The sequence below is a fragment of the Eubalaena glacialis genome, chromosome 15, assembly GCF_028564815.1.
Source record: "Eubalaena glacialis isolate mEubGla1 chromosome 15, mEubGla1.1.hap2.+ XY, whole genome shotgun sequence".
Taxonomy (NCBI): domain Eukaryota; kingdom Metazoa; phylum Chordata; class Mammalia; order Artiodactyla; family Balaenidae; genus Eubalaena; species Eubalaena glacialis.
The window spans coordinates 4,457,806-4,478,455 of NC_083730.1; the positions used below are offsets into that span (position 1 = coordinate 4,457,806).

General features: G+C 37.3%; 1 protein-coding gene across 2 annotated transcripts in view; it reads right to left on the minus strand.

The window, feature by feature from the left end:
- The window catches only part of ZNF407 (zinc finger protein 407), a 415,743-nt gene that overhangs the window by 159,401 nt on the left and 235,692 nt on the right, over positions 1-20,650 (minus strand). Inside the window, exons 6-7 of one of the 2 annotated variants that reach the window (XM_061169917.1) lie at positions 18,567-18,650; positions 10,412-10,532 (exon numbers count right to left, since the gene is read on the minus strand). In XM_061169917.1, the coding sequence (XP_061025900.1) occupies positions 10,412-10,532; positions 18,567-18,650 (205 nt within the window). The remainder of the gene's footprint in view (positions 1-10,411; positions 10,533-18,566; positions 18,651-20,650) is intronic. The other variant, XM_061169918.1, reaches the window with a different exon arrangement.

A 20,650-nucleotide genomic window follows, 5' to 3' on the forward strand; every position in this document is an offset into this window, starting at 1 on the left:
CGCAGTATTCCCAAACTGTGGGAGGGTAAAGATTCAGAGGTTTGAAGCTGCAGCTCTCCATCTCGAGAGGTCCCCAGGTGGGAACAGGGAGGCACTGCTGATTCTTCAAAATCGTTATCAGCGCCCCTGATGCGTCACAAAACCCTACCTGACATGCACCATCTGAGCCCTTAGGTAAAGGCACTGTTCAACTTCATTATTTCAGCTGGCTCTTTCACCTCCGCTTGTAAGCATTTTAGTAAAATTTTAAAAGCAATCTTAAGCAAACAGATGAAAACAAACACACAAATACAATGTGCATCCAGCTCTCTGCGCATGCAGCTATCCCAACTCCCCAAACGTTTTCAGGAAGCAGCCTTCAAGACACTCCTTTCAAGACCAGCTAACAAGTATCCTCACCACGTCTTTACCTCTGACCCTTCACGTGCTTTCTGCTCCTACCCCTGCGCTAGGACTGGGCTTCCCCAGAGAACCCGTGCTGTCTGGGTGGCTGAGGCGGGTGCACTGCCCTGAGTGCTGCCTGCCTGCTGCCTGGAGGTCCCTTCCATTTCTAGAGGCTACTTCTCAGTCTCTCTGACACTTGCTCTTTGCCCCTCTGCTTTTCTGTTTTCCGCATTTTCCAAGGGAAATGCCAATCGCATCAATGCTTTCAAGTTCCACATACACCAGTACTGACCTACACATTTACTGGCACGTTTCCATGTAGATGTCCATGGGCATTTCAAAGTCAGTGCATCCAACCCACACACATCATCATTTTGCTAAAGGGATCTCTCCTCCGGGAGTGAGGACCTGGTGAATGGCACCGCCGCTCACTCAGCAGCCCTAGCCTAGGCATCTAAAGGATGGCATGCATCTTTCTGTCACCCTGTCCCCAAATTCATCCATTTGGTCACCGTGTTCATTCATTCTACCTCCTAACAAGCACTGGAATCAGCCTCTCTCTACATCCATCGTGGCTACTGTGTTAGTTTAGGATTAGTCACTTATTTCTGCCTGCACCTTTGCAATTGTCCTTTAAATGCTCTCCCAACTCCTGCTGTGTCCCTCTCTGCCGCTTCATTTGCACTGCATCAGTGATCACTGCAAAGCAAAATATGAATATGTCAGTTCCCTCCTTAAAATCCTCCACTGGCTACGCACTGCCTTTGGGGTAAAACTCAAACTACCTGGCAAGGACTAAATGGCCCACAGGACTTCTTGCCCCCCTTCACCACATAATCCCATATGCCCTACAACCCAGGCTTGCTCACAGGACTTCTTGCCCCCCTTCACCACATAATCCCATATGCCCTACAATCCAGGCTTGCTGACATGAGAAGATAACTTAAAATCAAATGAAAACTATAATTTGGGAGTGGAAAGTGGGACAGAATCTTACTTTTAATTAAAATTAAAGCTATCTGAGGTTTTTAGAACAAAACAAATTTCTCAAATTTAAGTGTCAACCACTTTTTACCTCAAATAATTCAATCCAAGAGATTAACTGATTTAGTTAAGCATAAGCACTAAAAGTTTACCACATTTTCTCTGTATGGGAAAATTCTAATTTGTTTTATGACATTTCATGTATTTCTTAAAAGTTATAATTTAAGATGAAAAAAACCCAAAACAATCAGGAAAGATATGACCGAGTTCAGTTAATCAACATGATTCAAAAGTTAAATAGTCAGAGATCCCCAAACAGTGTCACAAGTGATATAAAAGATACAAAATGAGAGAGTAGGGTTGTTTAGCAAGATGCAAACCAAAAGAATTAAGAGTAAGGAACTAAAGTTTAAGGGGTAAGAGGAAGGTTAATATTAGGTTAAAATTCCCTGTAGGGAAAAGTATCACATTACATATTATGCATATTATGTTACTGAATAACAGATTCTGGTTTATTTAAGTACAGCTCACTATGCAGGAAGGAAAGGCAGAACACCATTTTCCAAAAAAGGAAAATATTCGGGAGTACTTCTTGTTATACAACTTCTCACAAGCACAGTACTTCTCATAAATAGGAAAAAGCCAACAAAGGGTTTGTGCTACATTCCCTTAATTAAGAAAATAAAGATGTGAAAGTGAGAAAAGATGTAATCTTGTTTTTACAAACATTCTTAACCTAAAGTCAAAACAAACACAGGTGCTACCAGGAAGGCAGCATCTTATTCCACTGAAGGGGTCTGAGGTCTAGAAGGCACACTGATAGAGAAGCTGCCTCATACAGACCACTGGGTCCCCACTACCTAAACATTCCAAGTTTTTCTCTCCTTCTCCTTCCTTCTTCCAGTTTTCTACAGGCCCCAGAGAGGCAATACTTCAGAACATACTGAAACAAAGGATCCAAAAACAAAATGAAATAACTAAGATCTTAGCATTCTCACTGAACTAATGACAGGTGGTCAAACTTTTATACACTTCAAAGGTATTATTATTTCTCTCAACCCCACATCTGACCTTGTGAAATTCAACCATATGACCAGAAGGGTGTGCCTGATGCTCCATTGACTGTTGTTCCAGATAATCCTGGTGATTACAGAGTTTTCCTAATAAGCTACACACTGTATGGGCCTCTAATGCTGGGAGATATAGATAGTTACATAGTAAAGTGTTTTGTTGTGTGATAATAGCTCTAGTGTCTGAGGAATAACTTATTATGCAAGAGACTATTGCCCACAAAAATTTTCTATTTTTTTCATCTCTAAGGCCTTTCTTTCTACCACAATATATACAGATATATCTAACTAGCACCCAAGGGACTGTCCATAGTAATTCCTTGTAGAAAGACCATCCCCAAAGATAGTGCTGGTCCTTTTATAATGACTGGATTTGGGACTCAACAACAGCAGGTTAAATAAACATGTTTATCTAGATTCTACTTTAAGAGATAGCAAAGGGAATGTATGGTCACTTTGTGTTCAGAACGGCTCTTTTAATTAATCTGTGATCTCAGTGACGATTTCAGCTACATCAACAAACAATTTACTTATAGTCATAAACAAATTATCTTAGATTTTTCTCCCTTTTAAAGACATATGAACCAATATCTAATTTTTAATGCTATGGAATCTATTTGTTTTCAAGCCTACAGATCTTTTTTTTTTTTTTACTTAACCAAGTTTTGTTAGATGAAAATTTACCAACAGTAACTAAAGGTCTGACATAAATACTGCGCTATATTAGCACATAGGCGTAAACAAAAATTTTTAAAAGTCTATGTGCTTGGGTGTCTCAGGGAAGAGAAGAAAAGTATGAGTAAAATATGCTACAAATAAACATAACATTAGACATATACGTTATAGAAAATACAAAACTAAATCAAAACCACAATTAGAATTACTGAATTTTTTTTTTTTTTTGAAATTCACTAATTAAATGATCAGAGAAAATTAGGAGATATTTGTTCAGAAACAATTCAATTTCTGCTGAAACATGAACGTTAGGAATAAAAAATACACTTACATACAGTACAACTTTCATCACTGGATAGAAAAACCTGAAAATACAATTACGTTTTTTGTTAGGGAACCCCTCAAAAGATCCCATGGAAACTTACCAGAAACATCTACTCCACGTGAAAGACAGTACAACCCCATAAAGTACCATCTTGACACCTGCTAGGAAAATCTTCTTAAGCAATATTTATGCAGCCAATGACCAAACACGGTTCCACAAACCAGCCACGATACTGACACCTACCTGTGGCTCGCTGAACTGTGTGAGGGTAGCAAGCAGGAAGGGGCCATCGACCAGGACAAGTACTACAAACATAGGTTCAACAGACACATCCGCCTCCCAGAGGAAACCGACCACAAACGGAGCAAAGCCCTGCAATCATCATTATCCCAAGAAAAGTTTGCAAAGTAACTGGGCTTCCAGGCTTTCAAACTAACCTTTCAGCCTAGGACATCTGCTTTTTATTCCATTAACTGGATTAGCAGTTAAAATAGAGTAGAATATAAACAGATAACGAACAGACGTGATATTAATGAAATAATATTGACTGGTACGTTTTATTTGTTTATTTTTGGGTGAGAATATTTAAGTTCTACTCTCTTAGCTAATTTCAAGTATTCAAAACAGTTCATCAGTGATAGTCACCATGTAGTACATTAGCTCTTCAGACCTTATTCCTCTTACAACTGAAAGTTTGTATCCTTTTACCAACCTCTCCCTGTTTCCCCCACTCCCTGGCAACTACTTTTCTGCTCTCTGTTTCTATGAGTATGACTGTTTGGTTGTTGTTTTTGTTGTTGTTTTCGCTTTTTTAAGATTCCACACATAAGTGATGTCATGCAACATTAGGCTTTCTCTGTCTGGCTTACTTCACTGACAAAAAGTTTTGAATTTAAATTTCGTTCTGATATAACTAGGCTTGTGGCATCGATCAAACTGCTTCAAATATAAATTAATATTAGACACTTTCATTTGATTATTTTGATGTAGTGTCATTACTCTTCAAGAACGTCAAGATCACCCAAAAGAAATAAATGCTACCTTTGATTCTTCAGAAAAAGAAATGTGTGCTGTTCATTTTGGTGTGTATAATTTCACTTCTCTCTCAGTATATGTGATGTTCTGCTACAAAGACAAAATCTATTTTTTCTCCTTATTATTCAGGGCGAACCCAAGTTTGATCCATCAATTGCTTCTCCTGCTACAACCTGTGAACATGCACAGGAAGCCAAAGGGAAATGGGAACCCTCAGGGGAGATCATCCACAGGGAGGAAACGATCCCCCGCAGAGTCAGTCCCCAAGTCAGGATGCTGCTGAAACAATGGAAGACAGAACAATGATCCCATCGTATACTGAGGCCTTAGTGCCTTATTATTTAGTAAAGCCCGATAAACATAAAATGTTTATAGAGCAAAATTATGTAAAAAGGCATACTATTATCTAAGACCTGAAAAAGTTTTCGTAACTGAGACACTTTATAGAAATACGTATTTGAGAAATTAATACAAACTTTAAAGGGAAATAAAGATTTATTATAATTTTTTCATCATTACATCTTAAAACTATCCTAAAAATGCTTCCGGCATCATGTAAAGTTAAGACAGAATTCAATTAAATTAAAAGTATTCTTTGACAAAAATTTTCTAGGATACACACACACACACATATTTCAAATGCTTGTGACAAACACTAAATTTTACCTAGTCTAGTCACATGTGTAAAAACTTACCAAATTTGATTATAAGAAATACTAAACAAAATATTTAGAAGAGTAATCAAAGAGACGTTGGGGAATATCACAAAAAGTACATTTTTTTGTTGAGACTCCACTACTTGGGTCAAAGGGTAAATCAAATATTCTTAGCCTCCCCTCATCTAAAAGGAATGAAAACTCTTCTTGAGATCAAAACCTAGTGCGTTAATGGTTCTATGGAATACACTGGCCAAGAGCTAAGTAAACCATCGAGTAAGGAGAAGAATCGGAGTGTATTTCCAAGTTCAGCAGAACAATGGGGGTAAATCTTTAATATGAGGCAGGATTGATAAATTTTATTCCTCAGCTCTATGATATGTCGTATTTCTAACTGGAGTTATCATTTCAAATAATAAAAAAAAAATAGTGAATAAAATGAGAAGTAGAACAGTAAAGACAACTTTTTAAAAGAGCGTGTGTAACACTGGCAGTGCTAAGGCAATTATGCAGTTAAGCAAAATTCTCAGTCTTAAGGAGCAACGAAGGGGCTCCAAGGCCAATGATAGGGACGCAGCAAATAAATAATCAAACTGCAGACTCGGGCCTGAAGTTTAGTTTTCCTTGATTTACTAAATGACATTTAAAGTGTCACATAAGATTATCCTTAATATTTTTAATACTGCAGGTAGAATTTTGTGTTACTTTTCATGACCTATCAGTGGTTTACTGTTTAATATGCATTTATTAACCTTAAAAAATGGAAGCCAATGAGAAGGTGAGTTTCACGTAAAAGAAAGCCCAATTGCAGCCAACTTTAGTGCAAGTCATCTAATCTCATGTGAAAGCCAGTGTCATCAGTGGAACGGAGTACAGCTTGATATTAATAAACTCCATGGGGAAATAAGGATTTACATGATTAGAAAGGGTACTTACTATAACATATTAAAGTTTTTTCTATTTCTCTCCTTAATAGAGAAGTGACAATTAAAACACAACAAAAAAATAAAAGTATAGAAAAATGTTAGATTGTTTCCATGTTAAGGTAGAAGAAAATCTAAAGAATTTGCTGCATACATAATATGGTAGGACAGCGTGCTATCTAAATTTATGCTTCGAAATTATAATGAATACTAATTAATAGTGAAAAAGTTTTGGAGCAATGATGGAATATGCTGATCTATAGTGGATTAGAATTTTGGATATCTTAGACAGTAAAAGCTTAGGAAAAGGGTACACGTTTACATCTAAACAGAATGAGATGTCACTGCCTAAATTAATAATGCAAACTTGAAAAATAGCCCCAGGTTCAAAAGACCAATTATAAAATTCTTTTGTAAACAAATCTATATTCACATTTTTCATGAATAATTATAACTACTAAAATTTCTCCACTAATGTTCAATTTATAAAATGAAAAATATATTTTCAAATGAAATTTAAATAATACTTCAGTTTCTAATGATGGTAATTTACCTGCAAATAAGTGTTAATAATGACAACAATAGGAATATTCTACAGGAATAATGTTTATCTATTTATATTAAGCAGACAAAAACCTCAATATGAAAAATGTATTTAAATATTTTAAGCAATAAAATATTATGGAAAGATACTGATAAGACAAATACGACCATATCTTCTCAGGAAATATGTGATCATCTTATACATACTTTTATTCTACAGAAATCATACCTACTCCAATTTCTTTATCTTGTGAAAGAAGATACTTTGTTGTTGTAAGGTAGATACGGTAAGCATTTTGTTCTTCCCACGCTATGCAACCAAAACAATCTTTATGAACTTAACTATCTGCTCATTTAAAAATCTTATTCTCCTCAACAAGAAAACGAAGGAATCCATTGAAAATTCTACATTTCATTCATAGTCACTAACTTTAGGAGTGTTCATATATTTGGAAGTTTTTCATACTCCTGGTCAAGTTAACTTGTCTTTTGTTCATTAGTAAAAGCAAACCCAACCTTGTATATACGCAGAATGATAAAACTGTCCCGTGAACAGAAAGTGTTCAAACTATTTACTTTCAATAATATTCAAATTATTAAAAAGGCTTAAATAAAGATAAAATCACCCTTTTATCAAGGACTTTAAGCATTTCAACAGGAAATTTGATAGCAATCACTAGATGTAAACATCCTGAGTATTACTTCATAGGAGAGTGACAACAGTCTTAGAAAACACCAGCTCCTTTTCACGACAGTGCCTCACAGAGGTCTGATACGGACGGGATCCAGCTGGATCCAACGCACTGCTCAATGGACGTGATGCTACTTCAAGGTGATAACTTGGATAGGGGACAAGTAACACGACCTCGACCTTCGCAAAAGTATAATACAATTTCAAGCCCAGAAAACCTGAAATACTTAGAAATATGTTCATGCATACAGAGACGTGAGTGTACCAAAACACAGTACTGATCAGCCAAACAAAATTCACATCCCAATCTTTGTAGTAGTACTATTAATAGCCTTAAGTCATATTTCTATGAATTTCTTCCAAAAAAATCATGGACATACACAGACATTTAGGTAAAAGTATTTTTGGAGTAAAAACCTGAAAATGGCATAAATGTCTACAAATTTAATAAAGTTATTATTGTCTATCAATCTAACTTGAGGCCATGCAAGTATTAAAATTATATTGAAGAAAAGAGTGGTTTTCAAACTAGGCCTTTTGAAACTCTAAGGTATTTCAGTAATTATCTAACAATTGATTTTCGTATTTTTCTTTTAACAACTTCAAAAACTGTAAAAAAAAATCCATCATGGCATGTATTATAATTTTCAGACACTAAAGACCTTCAAGGCACTGAAACTCTTGCATTACCTCACTGAACAGTATCTTGAGGTTTGTCAGGTCAAGTAAAACCTACAACCATCTGAAGTCCTAACCTGAGATGAGAATGAGAACAAGGGCTGATGTGCACAGCCAGGCTCTGGATAAGTGATCTAGTGTGTTCCTCACCGTACGTCAGCAGTGTTCCTGAAGTTCGTACCCAAATCACTTGTCTTTCATAAATGAGGAAGAGGCTGAACGGCTGCAGTGAGCGAGCCTCAAGAGCCTGAGCTCCTGACTACCCGCCCCTGCCGAGCGCTCCCTGCAAAGTCATAAACTGGACACCACGGCTAATCCAACAGCAACTGTTAGCAAGAACTCCCCTCATTTGAAAACTTTTTGCTTGTCAAACAGTCTTATATGATATTCGTTAGTGTTATAATAAGTGACTTACAGACTGTAACTCTGAAATCTGTAACTGGTAGATACCACTTTTACTTATTTTATACATGGGGTCTGTACAAGATCCTGTTTGAAGTAACAGTTCTACAACTTAAAAATTATAGTTTGAAAACCACAGTTACACAGGATTAATGACATAAGGTGGTTATACAATTTGTTAAGTGTGAAAAATAAAATTTATAATGAAAGAAACCACCAAAAAAAACAATGATTCAAAACAGGCATAAAGTACAGACTGAAAGGATATAATCCTCACAGCTAAGAGTGATAATTAAGGGACATTTTTATAAATTTCTAATTGTTTCCCTGTGTTTTGCAGTATGACCTCTAATAAGGAAAAAGAGCATTCAATAACGTTTGTCTTTTAAAGAATTCGTATTATCAGCTCCTTAGAATTTCTATGTCTACCTCTAATTGGATCACCATTTTATTAAATCTCAAAGAAACACCAATCTAGTGTTAGGCAAAGACAGAACTGAGAAAATGTGGAATGAATGAATAATTGATGAATGAAATATACCCGTAATATGTCTGTACCATTAGATGACCTTCAACATAAAACTTAATGCAATAATGAAGATAATAATAGAGATTATGGCAATATATTTACTGAACGCACAGGCTATATCCACAGGAATACAAAAATCTATTTTTTAATGAAGGCTTCAGGTTTAAGGTATATATTCTGATATGTAACAAAGGCAGACTGCACTGAAGAACTACCCTCAATGTTTCCACATCTTCATGCACAACAGGGCCCATGAGACCTACAGCCCCACAGTTGGGCTGATCAAGGCCCTAAGAAGATGTCCCTCAGCTGCCTGCGCATCCCATGGTGTCTCACAGACCACAGTGAGCTCTGAACTCAATGCTCACAGGCCCCCCACAGAGTGTGATCCAGCCGCAACCTACAGCCGCCTTTCATTTTCCACCTGGCCCGGGATACGCGGACCTTGTCACAGAGTAAAACAGGATCATTCACCACTCCTGCTTCTCTGCCCCTGTGCTTTGCAACCTCCGTGAAGTCACTCTGCAACCTGGCAGATGTCACTTAGCCGCTGTGGCCTCCGCGAGTGGACGGAGCACTCATGACCTCCAACATGCTCTCAGCACAGAAATGCCACGCTGTACCATCACCTCCCTGCATCCTCACAGAACACACACGTGACTGAAAGCTACCCATCTTTTAAGCCATGGCTGACAGGCTTTCCCCTCTAGCAGGACTGATCTTGTTCCTTCTCTTTGCACTCCCCTGGCGTTTTTAAATACCACTGATATGTGTACTACAAATATTTACTAACATTACCATTACAAGTCACCCATTATGCTACAATATCCTTAAAGGCAGGAAGCATTTCTTACATTATCTTCATTGTCTAAATGAGTGCCTCACTCATAGTAGATGAGATGCCATATGCGTTGAATAACTGATTAATTGGATGGTTCCTTACAATCACTTGAAAGTCAAGTGTACCAATGGATTATAAAACCTAAATGTGGGACTTCCCTGGTGGCGCAGTGGTTAAGAATCCGCCTGCCAATGCAGGGGACACAGGTTCGAGCCCTGGCCCGGGAAGATCCCACATGCCTCGGAGCAACTAAGCCGTGCGCCACAACTACTGAGCCCACGTGCTGCAACTACTGAAACCTGCACGCCTAGAGCCCGTGCTCTGCAACAAGAGAAGCCACCGAAATGAGAAGCACACGCACCACAACGAAGAGTAGCCCCCGCTCTCCACAACTAGAGAAAGCCCGTGTGCAGCAACGAAGACCCAACACAGCCAAAAAAAAAAAAAAAACCTAAATGTTAAGATTGTAAAAAATGGAAAAGTATTTTACATTTTTAAAAACAGTCACCAAAATTAGGTGGTGTAATAAACTCCCACTCTTAATATATGAATCATGCTTTAAATCATGCTAATTCACGTTAATCCAAAACACAATTCGTTTATGGTGAGTTTAACAGGATTTTCACCCACCATGATGACCCACTTGATTCCACTTGCTTCATAATGGATCGTTACCTGTAGTCACACCAGGGGCACCTGTAGGGCTTCTCTCCTGTGTGTACCCGCTTATGCCGCGTCAGATGAGATTGGGTCGTGGAGGCAAAGTTACACTCATCACATTTAAAAGGTTTTTCTCCTGAAATATATCAAAAAGAGTTGTAGATGAATAATTACAAATATTGGAAATGAAGGGCTTAATCTGTTATTAACAATTAAAAAGACACTCATTTCCATGAAATTTTAAGACTACACATACTTAGGATATTTGAATATTCACAGAGAAAGTTAGAAGATACCATTGATTTTTATTTCTCTATGAGAACAGAAGCAAGATATACATTATGCAGTTCACATGTAACTTATACAAACAGGATTCTAAATTATCTAATCTAAATAGAAACATACAGTGAAGCACTCATCCAGATAAAAACAAATATCAGCTTTGGTTTAGCACTGTATTTTGAGTCATTTAACAAACTCTGTCAGATTAGGGCCATTATAAAAATCTTAGTGAGGTTAAAACCATGGAAAAGTATGTAACAAAGATATACTTTGAATACACAGTGTAAAACTTATTAAAATCTTAAAGTTAAATATGAAGGAAAAAAATAAAACCAAGTGATAAATTGACACCAATTTAAAAAGTGTCAGAAGTAAAGAGAAATTATAATTCACTAAGTTGAGTAAAAGGTAAAGAGGCCTCAAAGAAACATTTGAAATAATATTTAACAGCCCTGTAAGTTCCATCTCCCCTGTGTAGATACACCTGATCTCTGCACATACAGCTCAACCCTGTGCTGGTTCAAGGACCTGCCCAGGACTCACAGCCCTCTGATCAATACCTTTCTCTCCTTCACACACAAACTCAAAGAAATCAGGTCTGACTGGTTTTTAACTCCACTAGCTGCACTGGCTGGTGAGCACCTGAGATGGGATGATTTAATTGTAATTGATGTAAATTTAAAAACTGATACTGAATTCACCTGTTGAAAAAATGTTTAAGTCTAGAACAGCTTGGGAATGAGAATCTACTTTTTGACATGTGAATTTTATCAAACCTAAATACAGATCATGAATTACAGATTAAAATATTTGGCCTCTGTATTGAGATGTGCTGGAAGTGCAAAATACACACCAAATTTCAAAGTCCTGGGGGCGGGGGGGGGAATAAAATATTGGTAATAATGTTATATTGACTTCATGTTGAAATGATAATAATTTGTATGTATTTGTTTGAATTATCTATTTATAAAAAATAATTTCACCTATTACTTTTTCCTTTTTTTAATATGGTTACCAGGCAACTTAAAATGATACGTGTACAGCTCACATTACCTGTGAACTAGAGAAAGCCGCACACCTCTTCCTCAAAACAGTTGTGATATACAGAAATACTCTTGTCAAGAGACATTTTTCCTGAGAAATTTTACACATAGGATGGATTAATTTTACATATGTAACTCCACTTGTTACTTATTTCGCATGTTTTTGTAATAGTTTTATAAGTATACTAACATATAGAAAATGAGGGATGAAATATCTTGGTTTAAAATTACATCTACTCAGCTAGCAACAAAACTATGTCTGCCCTGAAAATCAGAACATTTAGAAATTTGTCCTACATTCTCTAAGCCTGTTTATATGGCCTTGCCCATAACTGCAGTAATATTTACTGAATGCAGACACATCTCATCTGATGGCATTTTATCTGTCATTGCAGCCCAGGGCAGCAGTTAGAAAAAACCAGAAGGACTTCAATCCCAATCCAGGTTTTGCCGTATTTCACTCCCTACCTGGTAAACCCCTAAACAAGATCATGAGGATAATACACCAAACATGGAGATAATTGTGAGGATTAAAGCAGACAAGGCATAGGTAAGACACTTACGAGGGTGCCCAATAACCAGTGCTTCATCATTATGGGGACAGGACTGCCGAAACACTGGGAACTGCAAACTACTCTCACAAAGATAAAAGAAGCAGCACACAAATGGTTCTCATCAAGAGCTCATAACCAATAACAAAGTAAAAACCTATAATATACATAAAATAATTAATGGCTTCACAAAGTTAGCGAACTTGACATAGAGGTATCATTTAACAGATCCTACCAGGGAACATTTGACTTATTCTTGTAAAAAGAAGACCGTATACAAAGCAGAGTAAAAATCTTGGAGTTGAGAGGGGTTTTTGTCTCTTTTAGCCATTTCCCATATACTACACCACAACCAAGTGGTCACCCAGGGTCAGCCTAAATAACTCTTTGTTCTCAGTTTCTAAACCGCTGGTCAGGTCACTTAAATTGCTATAGACAGCTCAGTTGTACTGAACTGACTTATACAAAAAAATAACTTTCACGATGATGGCAGGTTTTGCTTTTATTTGAGGGATAAGACATGATCTTCGAATTGCATAGAGTTAAAATAAAATCGCGCAATCTCTTCACACTTGACACAGGAATATTCTATGTCATAGAAACATATAAACCTTCATACACAAGCATATCTGAAAACTTCCTCATTCATTATAAAGACTGAATTGCTCATTAAATTCATTTAAGAGTATCTTAACTGTACACCGATGTCAAAGAATAGTTCACATGGAAAACAGAAACACAAAGGGAAGCACTCACCTGGATGAAAACACTCATATTAATTACTTCAGTGACTTGACATCACCTGTCTAGACCTGACACAGGAGGCAGAATGGAGCTCTCACCACGATCAAAGTAACGAACATAAGCACCATCACAGAGGGGTCCCTGTGCCCTGTCTTTCTTCTGCTCGTTCCATCCCCAAGCAAACGTTCATTGCTTTCTGTCGCTATGTATTAGTTAGTACTTTCTAGAAATGTACAACACATGGAAACAAGCAGTATGTACTTCTCTTCTGTCTGGCCTCTTTCTCTCAGCTTTATTTTGTGCGTCACTCCCGTTGCTCCAGGTGTAAATACTTTATTTTTACTGCTGAGTTGTAGAGTAGTATTCATTACGTGAATGTCACGTGTATCCACTGATATGGTAGGTAGACACATCACTTTGTAAGAAACTGCCAAACTGTTTTCCAAAGTGGTTTGACCATTTTATATTCCTACTAGTTGTGCTTCAGAGTTCCCATTGCTCCAAATCATCACCAACATTCAGTGTGCTTAGTGCTTTAAACCTGAATTTCTCTAATGATGATTTGAGGACAGTTTCATGTGCTTATGTGCCATGCATTTATATTCTTTGGTGAAGTACCTGTTCAAATATTTTGACCCTTTTTTAGTTGGTTGGTTTCTTAAAACTGTGTTCTGAGAGCACTTTATATATTACAGATACAAATCCTTTATAAGAGTTATGATATATACATATTCTTTCCAGTCTGTGGTTTGTCTTTTCATTCTCTTCACAGTGTCTTTTGAAGAAAAGTTAATAATTTACAAAGTTTTCAAGTTCTCCATTTATAATTTTTCAAGTTATGATTCTTTTCATTTATGAATCAGGCTTTTGATGTGCTGGTATCTAAGAAATCTTTGATAATCCATGATCACAAAGGTTTTTCCCCTAAATTTTCTTTTAGAATTTATATAGTTTTAAGTTTTATATTTAGATTGAGTTCATTTTTGTATATGACATGATATATGGATCAAAGTTTATTTTGATTGCATATGGATAGCCAATTGTTCCAGCATTATGTATTAAAAAGATTAAACTGTCTTTGCTCTTCTGTCAAAGCTCAGTTGACCATGTAGGTGTGGGTTGTTTTGTAATCTCTATTCCATTCCACTGATGTATTTGTTTACCTTGATGAAAACACCAGAATGACTTGATTATTGAAGCTTTCTAATAAGTCATGAAGTCAGGTTGTATAAGTCAAGTTTGTTCGTCTTTCTCAAAGTTGTTTGATATTTCACTGTTGCATTTCTATATGAATTTTAAAATCAGCTTGTCAATTTCTTTTAAAAAAAAAGCTTGAGGGATTTGAAATGATCAATGTGAGAGGAAATAAAATCTTAACAACACTGAGTCTTCCAATCCATGAACATGGGATATCGCTCTATTTAGGTCTTCTTTAATTTCTCTTGGCAATATTTTAAAGTTTCCAATGAAGAGGTTTTGCACATCCTCTGTTAAATCTATCTCTAAAGGTTGTTCCTTGGTCAAAAACAATGGACAAATATATGCATGAGTCTATTCTGCTCCCTTGATCTATCTGGAAATCTTTATGCCAATACAATACTGACATGACTATTGAAACTATATACTAAGACTTCAAATTAGGTAGCTTGAATCTTCCACTTTTAATATCACGAATCTAAGGGGTCAAACAATTTAAAGATTTTTTTCGTTAAGCAAATTCACAAATATATTCTGACGTCTCCTTATTCCATTCAAACAAAGTGTTTGAAAGTATGTTGGCATCAGACTCACTGCTAACTGGTTTATTCTATTAGCCTTGGTAGACATCGTTAATCTATCCATTTTTCATGGATCTGGCAGGAGTCTAGAGGGGTAACATTACGGAGTCATTGTCTGAGTCAGTGGTATAAATAAAAGGTCATCCAAGCTCCTCAAGGTTAATTTTCTTGGTGAGAACGTTTAACATAAACACTTAAAAAACATGGTAAATGTATCAATCTTATTTCATTTAAACTTTTATGGCATTTTTATGTGACACAATTTAAACTTAAAAAAAACACTTTTAAAGAATAATGTCATTTAGATTCTCTATAACTCTAATAATTTGAAGTTCATGTCAAGCTGACATTGTATTGCAATAAACTATCAATTGTCATTTCATGCTTAACTTGACAACACAACAGATTAAACTATGTAGTCTTAAGAAATTGTGAAAAATCTATAGGCTGACAGAGAAAAAATATGATGCTACCAAAGTACGCTACATACTAAGCTACAACCACTAAGTAAAGGAAAGCTCAAGCATGCCTGGGCTCTTGATGGAAAAGAACTCTGTGTCAACTTACACAGACTACAGTTTATTCAATCTGTGCATAATAGTTAATTTGTAACTCAATTCTGTTACATGTTCAATACTATTGTTTGAATATGTTCATTGGTATCTCTTTTTTATCCAGAAACGATCATTTCTTCAGGAAATTTCAGGTAATTTCTTCAGGAAAATACACTTCAGAAATACAGAAGTAGCTCTTGTTTGTTAGTCTCAATACATAGCAAAATAAATCGATATATAAATAACTTCTAGATTGTAAAATTTGAAAGAAAATCTTAAAAATGCTAAACAAGAATTTCAGTTTCCTAATATTTGTTAACTGCATGAAATGAGATAGGTGCTACGTGAGGAGGTGTACACACTTACTAAGGAAAAATTTTTGATGGAGTGATCAAACTGATTTGGTGCATTGGGAACAGTCCTTCTGAATTCTTTGTCATTCTAAAGCCAGAAGGATGAATAAACCTATGAGTGAGATATTAACTACTCTTGAATAATGCTATCTGTAGGTCAGCAGGGCTGCCTGCATATATCCTGCTGACGAAATTTCCTTTCTGCCTGTTTCCCTCACGTAAGAGTATACAGTAGTTTAAATTGTGTCCTTCATACTTTCCTTTTCAAGCGGTAATCTTGGCGAAAATAACCACTGAGGAATATTCTGCACCTGAGGTCCCCATGACAGAAGAGTAAAAGGAAGCCGGAGGAGGGACACCAGCACCGGCATGGCTTATGGACAGAGAGAGGTGCCCTTTGTGTGTCAACAATCTGTCAGACGGGCCAAGCCCTTCTCCTGGAAGCTCGCACCGCATTCCTTTGGGCGAGCTGGTGGTCATTAAGCCGGCCAAGGCTCTTCAACTACATGTGAGGATTTGCTCCTGTGCCCTTGAATCAAGGGTCTCTGACAGGTGACCCTTTTACCAGATAAAAGTAAATCTTGGAGTGGAAGATGTTTTGTGTCAGCCCCCTAGACAGTCTGTAATTGCAGTGGGGAATTATTTACGCCATTTGGAACACTTTTGATACCTATCCCTTTCCAAGCTGATTGCAGTTTGGGTGGGCACTCTGTAGTAGAAAGGTAAACCATGTCAAAGAGGAATACATCAGAAAAACACAGATTTCAGATGAGCCAAACAAATCTGGCCTTGAAAAAAAAAAAAGTTCTGTGTTGCTTAAATATTATAAATCCAGCATAAAAGCTAAGGGCCTAGACTGAGTTGTACTAAGCTGTTTGGCTTAGTACTGTTTGGCTAAGCTGTTTGAACTGACTTTGGTATTAAAGAATCATGTTTGATTTGTGCCACAGAGGCAGATAAATGCCAAAAAGACAGACGCCTCTGTCTGTGAGACATTGTCCTATATGGTATAAAGTTAATAGCAAAGTAATAAGGAGCTTCTGGACCTGACATAAAATATAAAGTTGTGCCTGCTCAATGCAGGTTCATGATCGATCACCTGTAAACGCCTGTGATCACAGCATGACCGGCCCCTCGGCAGCGGGAAGAGGGAGCACGGCCACGCTGCCAACGGCGGCACCGGGGAGTCTGCTGACGCCCAGGGCCACGCCAGGGCAACACCATCTGCATGGCAACAGTTGGGGCATCAATAAACTGAAACATGAAGAATCAGAAAACCCCACATGAACACACTTTACCACACATATTCCCAACCTGTCCAACATAGTAGCCAAGGATGACCACCATCCACTGGGCTCTTCTGCCATCTCTTACACCGAAACTGTAAATCACTGGATTAAAAAAAAATGTGACCACAGGTTGCTACTACAAACTTAAAATAGAGTTTTATGTTTACCAAGTTTGAGTTTTCAACATTATATTAACATTGGATATTTCTTGACTCAATAATAATCCTTATCCCATATAGAAATTTGAATCATATAAACTTAAGATCCAAAAGGAATGGCTAGCATTAATTTTCACTGATCTTATAAATACCATAATGGGCATTAAAGCTCCTTGTAGCTAAGCGCTAAATATAGCATATCAAGAATCAAAATGTACCATAAACAACATATTTCATGTATTTTCCATTTATGCCATTTTGAGTATAACTGCCAAACTCAACTATTCTCATGGAACCCAAGTAAAAGTCTAACAATGAGTTACAAATTCTGTTACCATATGATTTATTATCTAAACTAGAACACTTTTTAGGGTAAAAAGTGGTTCTATTAATAGTTACGAGGAACATCACCAAAAATCAGCACTGTCCCAGGAATATATAATTCAGAAGTTAATTACTTATAGGACCTATTACAGCATATCAATAGGTAACCAACTTTAATAGATGTTTAAAACTTTTCATTCTTATGTGTTCCTAACCAAGGTATCTAGTTTATTTTGTTGAATCACCAAGAATGCCCATCATGAAAAAAAAAAGGATTCTCTTCAATGTCCTTATCTGCTTAACTTGCCTCTTCACTGCTTTCCATTCTTTTTTTTTTTTTTTTAATGTGGACCATTTTTAAAGTCTTTATTGAATCTGTTACAATATTGCTTCTGTTTTATGTTTTGGTTTTTTGGCTGTGAGGCATGTGGGATCTTAGCTCCCCGACCAGGGATTGAACCCGCACCCCCTGCATTGGAAGGCGAAGTCTTAACCACTGGACCGCCAGGGAAGTCCCGACTGCTTTCCATTCTTAATCGCAAAAATACCTGAAGCTGCATTGAGCTACAACCACACCTACTTGGTTCCAACTCGCAGAGGGATTGTTGGCTAGAGAGTCAGGTGGTTCCAGAGGCTGAGACAAAGATGGGAAGGCAGGGCTGTTGGTAAGCAGGTGAGAAGCAGCTAAAAGGTGGCGTGAGCAGGAAAGCAGACGGGGAGGGACTGACTGAGAGGAAGGCGGGCCCCCCAGCTTCACCCCAGCTCACGGACCACCCCCAAGGCAGGGCTCTGCCGCAGAGAAGCAGCTGGTGTGTCTGTACACCAGAGGCCAGACCCTGTTCTCCCCCTGCTTGACACGACTTTACAGGACACCTGATCCATAAGACATGCAGCAGGCTTACTTTATAAATACGTAAAAGCAGACGAATTAAAATCTTGTATTATTCAAGCACAATTTTCCGTAGACCCTCAAGTACACAGAGTTTACAAAAACCGGAAAGACAGGCAATCCAGGGCCAAGAACGAATGCGGGGGGCCCCCCTGGGCTGGCTGCCTCCTGAGCGGCAGGCCGAGGGCCAGGCGGCAGGACTGACCTGTATGCTGCCTGCGGTGCTTGGTGAGGGCGTGCCGGGTCCCGCCAGCAAAGCCACACAGGTCACACAGGAACGACTTCTCGCCTGTTGCAACAATAAACAGATGAGGGACTGCGGAGGTCACAGATCATTAAAACATATCTATCAAGGCTTTCAGGGTTACTAATTCCTCCAATCAAATGTTTCCATGTAAATATGTCAAATGGGAATGAAATTACCACTGCGGTTTATTGACTGTGATAAAATCTGAAAAGCACCACTGAACATAATTACATACTTGTCAGACCCATAAAAATTAGCTTTATTATCAATGGAATGGTTTTGTACAACTTCATTTCTGGTAGATGTCTTCCAGATGGGGCTGCTTTATGCACTTGAACAGTTTTTATGCATATCCTGATTTTTTACAATTCCCATACATCTGGACTTTCTGAGCTGACTAAAGATTGCTTGGAACTGTTAATATACAGTATACATGCTTCTGCTTAAATAAAACATACTGAATTTTCTAACAACTGAAGGATATTGAATCGGTTTTATCTGATTCTATCAGCATCTTCTTTAATAACTTCCTACTTAACAATATGAATTAAACAGTTTCATTGAATATACTGAAGATCCCAAGTAACAATAAAATCTACATTACTCAATTCAGTGCTGTTTATGTTCCTCAAACTTTCATGGCACAAAAAAGGAAGTCTAGGGATTGCTAAAGAAATTGTATAAAAACTCCTATTATTCATCTTTAGTGATAACTCTTGACTGGAAAACGCTGCAACAATTAGAGTCAGATTTGGCAGACTTTGTTAAAAATGTTTAAATGCTCATTTTTAAAAACATTTTTACACAAGCTAACATTCTGCCCTACAGTTTATAAATGCAATCTCTCTCTATTCTACAGCATATTTGGGCAATAAGTGCTGGCACCTAGGCAGTTTATCCCGTAAGGCTCCCAAAGAAGAGAAAAGGAGAATAAAAATGCTAACACCGGGCTTCCCTGGTGGCGCAGTGGTTGAGAATCTGCCTGCCAATGCAGGGGACAGGGGTTCGGAGCCCTGGTCTGGGAAGATCCCACATGCCGCGGAGCAACTAGGCCCGTGAGCCACAACTACTGAGCCTGCGCGTCTGGAGCCTGTGCTCCGCAACAAGAGAGGCCGCGATAGTGAGAGGCCCGCGCACCGCGATGAAGAGTGGCCCTCGCTTGCCGCAACTAGAGAAAGCCCTCGCACAGAAATAGAGACCCAACACAGCCAAAAATAAATAAATAAATAAATAAATAAAATTAAAAACAAAAAACAAACAAAAAAAACTGCTAAAAAATGCTAACACCTTGGAGAGAGTCAGTGAAATTATAAAATACTTTTCAAAAATAAAACAAATCATTTTATCTTTATCTACTTTACTCATGTGAATGTTTAATGCAACAAGTCTTTCAAGGGTTTTTGCCCACGTCAGCCTGCTTTGTTCTAAAATGTTTAGGTGTATCACAACAGAAATTTAGCTTGAGGTGTTGTGGAAATGGTAATTGGCTTTTTAAGGTTAGAAAAAATAGTAAATATAGGAAGGCAGAGTAACTACCGTAATCAGAAAGTCTTCCCTTTACCTGAGAGCAATACTAGCTTGTCTAATTTAAATGAACATATATTAATAAAGAGAGTTTTAACCAAATTATGTTTAATCTTATTTCCCAATGGTACGTTAAAATGCTCATTATTATCATTTATAAAATAAAGCTGAATTTAAGTATTTTTCCTATCTTTACTCTCCTATTTTGGGGTTAAGTTCATTCCTTGGCATCATTATATCAATACAGAAAAAAAGAATAGAGTAGATGGGCTGCGAAGAATAAAGTTTAATTACAATCACTCATTTAATTATTTAATCAATTTGAAATATAAATCTTTCTAACTCGCTGTATTATCAATTAAATAACACTGAAAGTAGACTTTTTTTAAAATCCCAAAAGATGATTTGCTCATTAATATTAACATACTATTCTGTGTTGAGACAAAATTCTTCTCTACAATTTATTCATCACCACAGCTTTGTGGGCATGAACCCCTTCGAGTGTGCGGAAATGTGTG